At 63.0% G+C, this 11437-nt stretch overlaps 1 protein-coding gene across 1 annotated transcript; it reads right to left on the bottom strand.

The window, feature by feature from the left end:
* Positions 1–2535: 2535 nt before the first annotated feature.
* On the bottom strand, positions 2536–10745 carry XKR7 (XK related 7). Its single transcript, XM_033075231.1, has 3 exons — positions 10285–10745; positions 4858–5057; positions 2536–4775 (listed from the first exon to the last, which is right to left on the bottom strand). Exons 1-3 carry the CDS (start codon positions 10707–10709, stop codon positions 3823–3825), a joined length of 1578 nt encoding a protein of 525 aa, XP_032931122.1. The 5' UTR covers positions 10710–10745; the 3' UTR covers positions 2536–3822.
* Between the last annotated feature and the right edge of the window lie 692 nt (positions 10746–11437).

Here is an 11437-nt window from a genome sequence, read left to right as displayed (position 1 = left end):
AACTCCACCAGGATAGCTGGGATGTGAGTTCCTGCCTCTCCTGGGGGGTGCTGGGACTGGGCTGGGCTGGGCTGGCACTGAAACTGAGACTGGGCTGGCACTGGGACTGGGACAGGACTGGGACTGGGATAGGGACTGAGCTGCTACTGGGGCAGAAGCAGGGGCTGAAGTTGACTGAGATGGGATTGCAGCATGGACGTGGGCTGGTGCTGGTGCTGGGACTAGGCCTAGGGTTGACACTTATGCCGAGACTGGGACTGGGCTTTGGGCAGACTGGGTTTGAAGTGGGCTGAGATGGGACTGGAGCAGGTGCTGGGACTGGAGCAGGTGCTGGGACCGGAGCAGGTGCTGGTGGCACCTGCGGGGCTCTGCTATGGAGCAGCTCGTGCCCCTCACTGCAGGGCTCTTTCCTGAGGCTGGGGCTGGTTCTGCTTCCCTAAGACCCCACATCAACCCCGTCCTCATAGGGCAACCCTGGGGGCTCTCAGCCCTCTCTGCCCACATCCCGTCCTGCTTACACGGGGTCCTGGCACTGTGAACAGCCCTGGCACTGTGAACTGCACTGGCACTGTGAACGGTACTGGCAGGAACCCACACAGCTGCATCCAGCACCCCGTCCCCACAGCTGCCCATGGGATCCAAACTCACCGAGGGTCTGGGGGTTGGCCAGGGATCGGGGCCTCCAGCAGGGAGGAGGTTGGCCCGGCAGTGTCCATGTCCGGCAGCTTCCTCCCCGAGACGCTGCATCCTGCCTGTGCACCCCTTCCCTGCCGGCCACCACACCAGGGACACTGGCAGTGGCCACCGACACCGGGCAGGCAGCGCTGCTACAGCCATCCTGCTCTGTTAATGATGTCCCCAAGCAGTCCGGGACACAGGGGCATCGTCCTGCCCTGCTTTGGAGCCCCAGCTGTGAGCTGGAGGTGCTGACAAGGACAGGATCCCACAGGCAGGGCTTATTGAAATGAATTTAATATCTCATGTTGCAGCAAAATTAAAAATATACAAAAAGTTTGTGGTATACAAAAAAGTCTCGGGACGGACCCCGGCCTCCCGCTCGCCCCCGCCCGCGCCGAGGGTCCCAGAGAAGAAGGTGGCACACAGAGTATTTACAGTACGTGACAGCAGCCGCCGGGTCCCAGCGCTGGGGGGTTCAGGGATGTGGCTGAGACCCCGCGGCAGCCCCTGCCAGAACGAACTTCTCTCACTCCCTGAAGCTGGAGCAGCCCTGCTGCCACCCCTGGTGACATCCCCAGGGACCAGGACCCCCCCCATGCCCAGTAGGATTGCTAGCAGCCCTGGAGCTGTGCCCACCCTGGCCCCCGGTTGTGTCCCTTTGCCATCCCAGTGGACAGGCGCTGCCACCCCGGTGGGCTGGGGGAACAGGGCGCTGGGCTCGGCTGCTGCTGTGGCACAGGCTGGGTGGAGGCCGGGGAGATGGCCTGGGGCAGCAGTGAGACTGAGGGCTCCCCCCAACCCCACACGTGGCCAGACTCCTCTGCCCAGAGCAGCCCAGGGCCGAGGGTACCGTGGCTTGAGTGCATAGAAAAGTGTCCCTCTGACCCACCAGGGTGGCCCTGGGGTCCTCACACACACCCCGGGATGAAGGGCATGCCCAAATGGCGTCTCTGCCCTGGGGTGGACAGGGGCAGGGGGAGCCCAGAGGAGCCTTCCCATGCTGGCACACAGTTCCCATGTGGCCCATCGCCAGATCCTCTGTGACCCAGACCCAGGGAGGAGCTGCCTCCACCTGGCACCGTTCAGGGGCTGCGGTGACACTGCTTGATACCTGCAGCAGCGAGCTTCCGGACCAGCCTGGCACCCCTGGCTGCTGCCCCTCACCTTCCCTGAGGAAAAGAGACCCCACCCCAGAGCCGCCCCAGGCTGGGGCTGCCCCAGAACGACCAGCACACGCCACCATGGGCTGCCCGTGACGGCAGTAAAGGAGGGGTGCAGGTGGCAGGGACCCAGCCCACTGCCCAGCCCCAGCCATGCTCTGAATCCTCCTCCTAAAGGGTTTCCAAGGCTTCCAGTTAGCACCAGTTAGCATCAGTGAACCCAGCGATGGCCAGCCCAGCCTGCTGTCACCCCGGCTACCAAGAAATGGGAAACAAAAGCAACGTGATGCCACCTCCAGCACACACCCACCCACCCCGGCCATGTCACAGGGCTGGGCTCCCACCCTGGCCCTCAGGGACCCCACATCCCAGCCGTTCCCAGGTGCAGCTCTCCCATCCCACTCCTCCCATCCTCCAGTGCCTCACACGGTGCCCCACGGCACAGAGGGGCTCTCACTGCTGCCCACGCTCCCCAGCCCGGGCTTGGCACTGTGGCTCCGGGCAGCCAGAGGCCAGAGCCCTGTGGAGCCATGGCGGGGCACAGGGGTGCGGGGAAGGCACAGGGGCCGTGGGTGCGGGGGACAAGGCCCGTGGCGGGGGCTGGGGGGTCCAGCAGCTTCCCTGCCCTGCAAACCCCTGCCAGCCCCTGCGCGCACACACACACACACACACACACGCACACACACACATGCACACACACACACATACACACACATACACACACATACACACAACCCCCCCGGGACAGTCCCAGCCTGGGGGGCACAGGGTACATTCAGCACAGCCCCCCGGTGGGGGCCAGCGGATCTGGGCAGGACCAGAGACATTCAAACCCGGAGCCCAAGCAGCCCCACTCCTCTAGGGAGGCAGGAGCAGACAGGGGCAGGCGGGGCAGGGACAGGGGACAGGCAGGGGAGAGGCAGGGAGGACACAGGGTGAGGTTACGGGGTCCCAGCTCAGGTTTATATTGGGAGCTGGAGGGGGTTGATGCTGATGGAGTGAATGGAAATGCTCCCGGGTGGGAAGGGATGCCAGCCCAGGAGAGGAGAACGGGTAGGGGTGAATCCCACTTTGGGCAATCTGGGGAACGCCGGCGGCCCCGCACATACCCCTCAGTGGTGCCAGCCAGGCCCTGCCACCCCCGGCCCCAGCGGAGGTAGAAAATGTCACAAAAAATGTCACCATTCAGGTGAAAACAAACCCAATGAGATGAAGCAGTTCCTGTGAGGATGGAGGGGAGGATGGGGTGCAGTCATCCTGGCCGCAGCTGGGGACCCAGTTCAGAACCAGGGGTGCAAGGTTCGTGCCCACCCACAAGGGCCACCCCCAGGCCAGGGTCTATGCCCCACAGGATACTGGAGACCCCATGGACTTGGGGACATGGCTCAACCCTGAGCCAGGGGATTGAGGATGGATATGAAGGGCCTCACTTAGGGTTGGTGTGGTAGAGTGTGGGGAAAGTGGGAGACATGGAGGGGACTGGATGGCCCCCGGCTGTCCCTGCCCCAGCTCCCTGGGGGTTACAAGCCCCATCCACACCCCAGGGCAGCCATGATCCATCCCCACGGCTCTGCCGTGGCACAGGCACCTGTGTTCCCGTGTGCTGCCCACCGTACCCCACTGTACCCCACCGTGCCCCTTGAGGCTGCCAGCTCCCATCCCAGGGTGCCCCCGGACCCCATCCGGCACCACTGATACGGGCCACAGCATCCACCGCCTGGGCTCAGGCACCGGTGAGGTATTTTGGCAAGGACGAGCCCTGGAGGGCGTGCCGGCAGCCGCCGTCGGGTGGCACGGGTCTGGGCTGCGGGAAGGCAGCGCGGGGAGGGGATAGCACCAAGAGACCTCCCCGGCCACCGCCCACGGGATGCTTGGCACGGCGACACGGCAGCGCCGGCAAACCTAAAGGCAGGCGAACAGCTGTGGAGACACAGGGTGGCCTGGGTGGCACCGGGACTCCCGCCGCAGCCTCACACCCCGCAACCTACACGGTGGTCTCGTACTCCAGCACCTCCTGCGGGGCGCCGGGGGTGCGGTACTGCAGGCGGGGGGTGGTGGGTGACGCGTACTCCAGCGCCAGGATGGTCTTCCTCAGGCGCCGGTCGATGAAGTGGGCATCCCAGGCCGGGTACTTCTTCCTGGGCAGGTCAATGCGGATGACGGGCCCCTCTGTCCGCGGGGCGCGGGCGGCCGGCGCCGGCGGGGCGCAGGGTCTCACCTGGAAGACGGGCACGCAGCTGTCCCGCTCCCCTGGCGCCCCGTCCCGCTCCCCCCCTGTAGTCCGCGGCAGCGAGCGCGGGGGGCTGGTGACGGCTTCCACGGGGGACCCCGGCACTGGGGGCGGCTCCTGCCGGAAGATGCAGCCCACGGAGCGGTGGCTGAAGATGAGGCCGTTGGGGTGCAAGAGGCAGTAGTAGATGAACATGAAGAAGATGCCGAGGGCAAAGCTGGAGCTAACCACGCAGACGAGGATTAAGGCGTTGAAGTCGGAGGTGGTTTTGCGGTCGTAGTACAGGAACCAGAGGATGGTGAGGGCGGCGTTCTCTGACAGAGTGATGATGTAGTAGATGCACATGCGGTAGCGGCTCCGTCCCTCCTTGACGTTGAACCAGCAGAAGATGTAGATGATGCCCACCACCATGTTGTAGATGATCTCCTCCCACTTGGACATGCAGAAATCCGTCTCGCCCTGGATGATCCAGAAGGTCATGATGCACCAGTGGGTGACGATGAAGATGCCAAAGTAGAGCTGGAACACGGAGGCGAAGAGGGCAAAGGCAATGGCACGAGCAGCGATGGTGAAGAGGTGCCAGAGGATCTGCACCACGGCGCCTTTGTAGGACATGGGCATCTTGTCCTCCCGCGAGTCCCGCAGCACCTTCTGGTAGGACGCGATCATCCAGGCCAGCGAGACCAGCGAGGCTGAGGCTGAGAGTCCTGCGGGGAGCAGCCATGAGAGCCCACAGAAGCCAGGAACCTCCCTCAACCCACCCTGTCCCCTGCAAGCGCTGTCCCTTACCCTGCAGCGGCTCGATGCTGTTCTGCTGCACCATGATGCTGAGCTGCAGCACCAGCTGGGGCGCGCTCTTGAGGAAGGCCTCGAGCAGCCGCAGCATGCTGATATCCGCGCTCTCGAACATCATCCGCCAGTAGAAGTGGCGGCGGCGGTGCTCGGCCTGCCACCGGCTCTGCAGCCCCAGGTACAGCGTGCGGAGGTACCTGCGCGAGGCAGGGAAGGGTGAGGTGAGCCCGCGCTGCCAGGTGAGCTCACCCCACTCTGCCCACACCAGGAATGCCCTGTGACCATTGCCAACCCATTGCTGCTGATTTGGGACCATGGAAAGGCCCCTAGGCCAGGGCTGCCAGGAACTGCAGGGCTGCAGCAATGATGAACACATCCCTGTCCCAGGCCAGGGCTCCTTTTGGGAAGGGACAGCTTGTGCAAAGCCAGCTCCAGAGCCTTGAGCCATCACCCCACTGCCCACCCAGTCATACAGTGCCTACCCACCCATCACCCCAATCCTTAACCACTCATGCAGGTCCGGCTTCCCCAGCTGGGGATCCCATCCACAGCTCTACTTCCCAGCCCCCCATAGATTCAGGCTGCCCCAACCCAGCACCACATCCGGCTGCCTCTCAAAGGGGATATTTTGGTCCCAGCTGGCGCAGAGCCCACCCTGCTTCCTCCTGCCCCGGCCAGGATGGAGGAACCAGCTGGTTGGGCCGTGCTGCCCGCAGGAAGCTCCCGGCGCTCATGCCGGTGTTGCCTGGGCTCTTGGCAGGGCTGTGGGTGCAGCCACACGCTGGCCCCGGCCATCTGGTGGTCGGCCGGGGGTCAGTGGAGGAGTGCGTGGCACCGACGCACGCCTGGCTGAGTCACCGCCACCAGGGACCCTCCCCACGGCACCGAGCCAGATCTGGCACCACAGGAGAGGATACAGGGCTGGCCAGCCAGGGCTTCCCCAGGCAGCCCTGCCTGCACCACGGCCAGGGCTCTGCTGGCGAGGAGGAGAAGGGAGCCGGATGAGGAGGAAAACAGGTGCAGCAGGAGGACGTCAGGCTACAGATTCCTCCCAGTGAATAAAATCCTCTGGCAGAGCAACGGTTTCTCCATCAGTTCCAGAATGCGCTGCCAGACAACTCCATCAGCCCAGAGCATGGGAGAAAGCCTGATCACAGCACTTTCAGCTCATCCGTCAGCACGAGGAGGCAGGAGTCAGCCCTGCTCCCGCTGCAGGGACAGCAGAGTGCTCCCACCCCCAGGGCTGCACAGCCTAGAGAGCACAGTGAGGGCCATCAGCTGGGGCCACCGAGCCCTCAGGACACCCTGCTGCCATCTGCTCTACCCTTCCAGCCCCACTCCCAGCCCTCACCAGCTTCTCTGTGCTAGTGTCAAAGTGACGTTTTAACCTCCACCTCCGGGGCAGCACCTAATTTTAGCCTTTGCTGCAGCCTGTCCCTCACTGCTCGGGGTGTGGAGAGGCTGTGGCCACCTGGCTCCTGGTTCCTGGCATAGATCTGCATCCCAGTGCCACCTGCTCACGGCAGCCAGGCCAGTGCTGCTCTTGTGGCACCACCATGGCACTGTCCCTCAGAAGGGGCACAAAGGACCTCCTCTCTGGTGGAGAGCAAACAGTGGGTGGAAGGCACAGCACAGGGGGAAACAAGGGAAGTAATGCAGAGCCCTGGCTGCTGTAGGGCATCACTGCTGTCCCAGAGTGCCCATGCATGAACCAGGTTTGGGAGCTGGTGACCTCATCCTGTCCCTGTAATTAGTCTTGGTAATTTGGCTCATCAGTGGTCCCACTGTCCACAGCACAGAGCAGCCCCCTCACACACACTACAGAGCCCCAGCCCTGGGTCCTGCTCTCTACAACAAGTGACCCATGGCCTCCCCAGCTTTCAGCAAGGACACAATTATCCCTCTGTCCGCCAACTCCATAGGTCTCATTAAAACGAGATTTCATCTCCCATCAACTCTCCCGGATGAAATGTTGATCCTTATTTGTTCTGCATTTGATCATCCCGTGGTGTTTCAGCCCAGTGAGCGATCCCGGCGCTGCCAGCACGGCGGGCGCTCCCCAGCCCTGCGCCGCGGCAGCTGCACGGGAAACACAGAATCAATCACTTGAAAAAATCATTTAATTTTCAAAAAAACTGATGATGAGGCAGAAACCGACAGTGAGAGCTCTCAAGGCTAATTGCTCTCTCCTTTGTATCGCAAAAAAAGCCCTGCAGCAGGAAGGTGGTGGCTTGGGTGGGCACTGGTTTTGTCAGAGCCCCACTACAGATGGATTTGTCACCAGTGTCACTGTTTGCCCCCAAATCCCAGCTACTGAGTCCAGTTTTCAGGTGTTGGAAAAAATGAATGGGGAGAAAAGCCCAGCACTGGTTACAAACAAATCCGCTAATCATCATCCTCAGATGGAAAAGGACAAGGGACCCTCTGGTCCCAGAGTGAGCAATAGGAAGTGTGATTTTCCTAGAAGATAATTCAGGATCTCATCCCTTAATCTCATATTTAAACAAGGAGAAAATTGGTTCTCTGTTACAGCCCTTTTAATCCCTTACACATCCTACCAAGTCAGGTCATGAGGGAGAGCTGCACATGTGTCCCTGTCACCTCACTCACTGTGTGCCACCAGCCCCCCACCCCAAGATGCCCTGGCTACTTGGGGCAGATGGGAATACCTGAGGGCACCTGTGCTTAGAGAAAGGCTTTGTCTGGCCCTAAAAAACCCTTGTCCTTTGCATCAGGGCCAGGTGGGGACCACCTGCACTGGGTCCTGCAGGGGTACAAGCTGACACCCCAAAGTTGGGTGCTCTCAGGGATGGGAGGGCTCCTGTCCCCACACAGACAGAGCAAAGCTCTAGGGAGCAGAGTGGTGGGGAAACCTGCAGGTCCCAGCTCTGCCACTCCTCATGAGCCTGCCCAAGATGTCCTTGCCCTCCTGGGCTGCTGTCAGACTGGCACCAGGACTGAGGGGTGGCAGTGTGTCCCCAAGCCAGCAGAGGATGGGGGTACACAGGCTGATGGGGACTTTCAGGAAGAGAGGGAACCGCAGGGCTGGCCCCAGTGACCCCAGGAAACCAAACCATGGACTAACACAGACACAGGCACAGATAAGGCTGTCCCCAGCCCAACGGGACCTGAAGCACACCCTGGCCAGCTGCCAGCCCATAGAGGTGGCAGGGGACCCTGACACACTTCTGGACAGCAGCACACTGGAATGAGCAGCATCCCTGCCCTGCAGAGCTGCCTTGGTAAAAAAGCTGGGGACTTTGTGAGTGGATAACAATTCCTGAGCTGCAAAACCATCCAAGCATGGCCCACAAGCACGGTGGTGGTGTGGCACCAGCTGGGGACAGGCCCATGCTGCTGCTGCTGCTTACACGGGCTCGTGGTCATCCCACCGGCGGCATCTCTGGAGATCACCCGTGGTGGAGTTTGTGCATGTGCACCGTGAACACACAGTGACAGCTAACTTCAACAGATTTAATCAGGGATAAGCACAGAGCCAGTGCTCAGAGCTGCTTTTGCAGGTGCTTTTGCTGCTTTTTGGGATTTGAAGTTTTTATCACTGGTGGGGCTTGGGGCTGTGCAATGAGGTCGGTAGAGGTGAGATCTGCAGAGGTGAGGGAGGAGGCAGGCAAATCAGGAAGAGGGAGAAGTTTGGCAATGGGCACAGTGCTCTGATCAGGGAAAATCCTTTCTTTCACCTGCAGCATTTATCCAACACTTTTCTAGCTGCCATATCCTCCTGTACCGGATCCAACCCCGCTAATGGGTTTAACAAACTGCATTTAACTGGTCACCCGAACTAATCCCAAATCCAGAGATTAGAAAGAGCCTCAGCTGCTGCTTGAGACCAACATGTCCTGGAGGGTGAGTGCTGAAAGTTACCGCTTTAATTGGCTTAGGAGTCTCCATGGCACAGCCGATCCGAGAGCGGGACTGACACCCCCAGGAGCAAAGCCCCCGGCTGTGGCTCAGCTCCAGCTTGGGCTGGGATCAGGTGTGTCAGGCTCAGGCCAGCTGCAGGCAGGGCCAAAGAGCTCCTGTCCTCTCCCTCACCAGCTCCCCTTGCACAATGAAGCAGGTTTTGCACCCACCCTGCAGTCAGAGCACCCTGAGAGTGGCCCCGTTGTCAGGGAAATCGGGGAGGGCAGGTGTGCTGAGCACGGCACACACCGCACTGCCAAACAAAGTTAAACACCCTGGAGCATCCCAGAAGGAGCAGCAGAGGAATGAACATGCAGACACCAACAGGGAACGAGCAAAGAGCCTCTACTACAGCACTCAGGAGGGGAAACAGGATGGAAACCCGAGCCGGGAGTGCTGCCGGCTCCACTCATTGTTCCGGGAATTTGCCTTTGTCTGCCCTCCCGGCACCAGCTCCTCCAGAGCCTCTCAGTGCCAGTGCCCGGCCCTTCCCCAGCACGTGGGGTTGGAGCTGGGAGGGCGTGGGGCTGGGTCCGCGGCACAGCAGAGGAAGGAGCCAAGAAAACATCACCCTGTGCATCTGGGGGGTGCTGCAGAGGGGCAGATGAAGAGCCTTGAGCTGCCCCAGCCTGTCTGTCTGCTGCTTGCCCTGCCCACACTACCAGCCTGTCCCCAGGACTGGGATGGGGCAGCAGCAGAGCCTGAACAGGCTGGGTACCACCAGCACCTCCTTGCCCACCACCCCACAAATACAGCGAGGTCAGGACAGGAACCTCGAGGTGTTCAGGGCCCAGCACAATCACTTCACACCCTCAGGACCACACTGCCATGGCCAGGCAGGTCCCCAACAGGCCCAGCACCACTGGTAGCAGGGATGGTAGGGCTGTGGACCGAGCTGGGCTGCAGCTCCTCACCCACACCCACAGCTCCTACCCACACCCCTCTGTGCCCACGGCTGGGGGCTCTTCACCATCCATCTTTCTGGGGCTGCAGAGAGATTGATCCTTGTGCCTCCCCCAGCTGCCTGGGCCCCTGCTTCACCTCTCCATCCCCACCCACTTCCCCCATGCCCGGCCAATCCTTCCTGAAGTCTCCATGCTGTTATCCCCACCCATGTCCCTGCTGCACTGTGCCGCTCCCTCCAGGCCCCGCCTGGCTCCATGACCCCCATGTGCCCCCTCCCCCCGTACCTCCAGACCTGCCCCAGCTGCAGCAGGTGGATCAGGCCCTGCAGCAGCCCCATCCCAGCCCCCTGTACCCTCAGCCCCACGTACCCTGGTACCTCCAGACCTGCCCCAGCTGCAGCAGGCGTGTCAAGCCCAGAAGCATCCCCATCTCTCCAGCACCCCCATCACCCTGACACCCCCATGCCCCTGTACTCCCACACCTTCCCATACAGCCAGACCTGCCCCAGCTGCAGCAAGTGAATCAGGCCCTGCAGCCGCCCCATCCCCGCTGTACCCCCATGCCCTAGGCCCCCCCACGCCCCAGGTACCCCCGTACCTCCAGACCTGCCCCAGCTGCAGCAGGTGGATCAGGCCCTGCAGCAGCCAGACGCAGAGGCGGCAGCAGCCGCGGGGGCCGCTGTCCTTGGTGCCGCCGCCGCTGTCCTTGGTGCTGGCGGCGAAGTCGTAGACGAACCACCTGAGGCTGAGCATCTGCACCACGAGCGAGGGCAGCAGCACGAACAGCAGCGTCAGCCCGAACCACCACCGCTGCCCCCGCACGTAGTAATGGGCCGCCAGCCACAGGTCCGAGGCACCGTCCGCGAAGCAGACGAGGAGCGCGCAGAACACCCAGCAGCCGTCCCGCAGCCGGTACCGCCGCGCCGGGGGCTCCGCGCCCGCCTCCCGCCGCCCGCCGCCGCCCTCGGGGCTCTCCAGCAGCACGGCCGGGCCGCCGCCGCCGCCGTCCGACTTCGCGGCCATGTTGTCGGGGGAAAGGAGGAGAAAGGAGGGAGCGGGAGAGACTTCCGGAGGGATGGAGCCCGCCCCGGCAGCGCCCGCCCCCGCCGGCCTCGCCCCGCGCCCGCCGACACCGGCTCCCCCCCGCCCGGCGCCGGGAGCCCCCGGCGGGTCCCGCCGCTCCCCCGCCGGAAGGGGCAGCCGCCCCCCCGCCGGCGCCGCGGGGTCCCGGAGGAGCGCTCGGTGCCGCCGGGCACCGCCCCGCGCTGGGAAGGGCAACCGGCCCCTCCCCCGGCCGGCCCCCACCCCCCGGGTCCCCGCCGGCAAGGACCGCCCGGACCCGCCGAGCACCGCACGGTGCACCCCGCCCCTCCCCGTCCCGGCGGAACCACGTTGTCCGTGCTGTCCGACCGCTCCTTCCAGCCCACCGGGTACTGGAGCTTCCCGGGAAGCTCCTGCGTAGCCCCGCAGCCCCTCAGCCCCGAGGCTCAGCCCAGGCAAGACCCTGCCCGTGGGTCCAGGCTTGAGCCGAGGTCCGAGTGGGGGGAGGTGTGGGTGCCTCTTCTCCTCTTGGGCTGAGACAAGACCACAGAGCACCAAAACCTTGCCCGATGCAGCCAGAGAGGGTCCCAGCAGGGACTGGCTGGGCTGGACCTGAGCCTTGCTTTGGAGGGAGTGTCATAAAATCATCACAGAATGGGCTGAGTTCGAAGGGACCTCAAAGATCAATTTGTGCCAACCCCTTGCCACGG

This window comes from Catharus ustulatus, chromosome 17, assembly GCF_009819885.2.
Source record: "Catharus ustulatus isolate bCatUst1 chromosome 17, bCatUst1.pri.v2, whole genome shotgun sequence".
NCBI classification, from domain to species: Eukaryota; Metazoa; Chordata; class Aves; order Passeriformes; family Turdidae; genus Catharus; species Catharus ustulatus.
The sequence above is the reverse complement of the archived record's forward strand: the minus strand, read 5'-3'. Positions and strand labels throughout refer to the sequence as shown.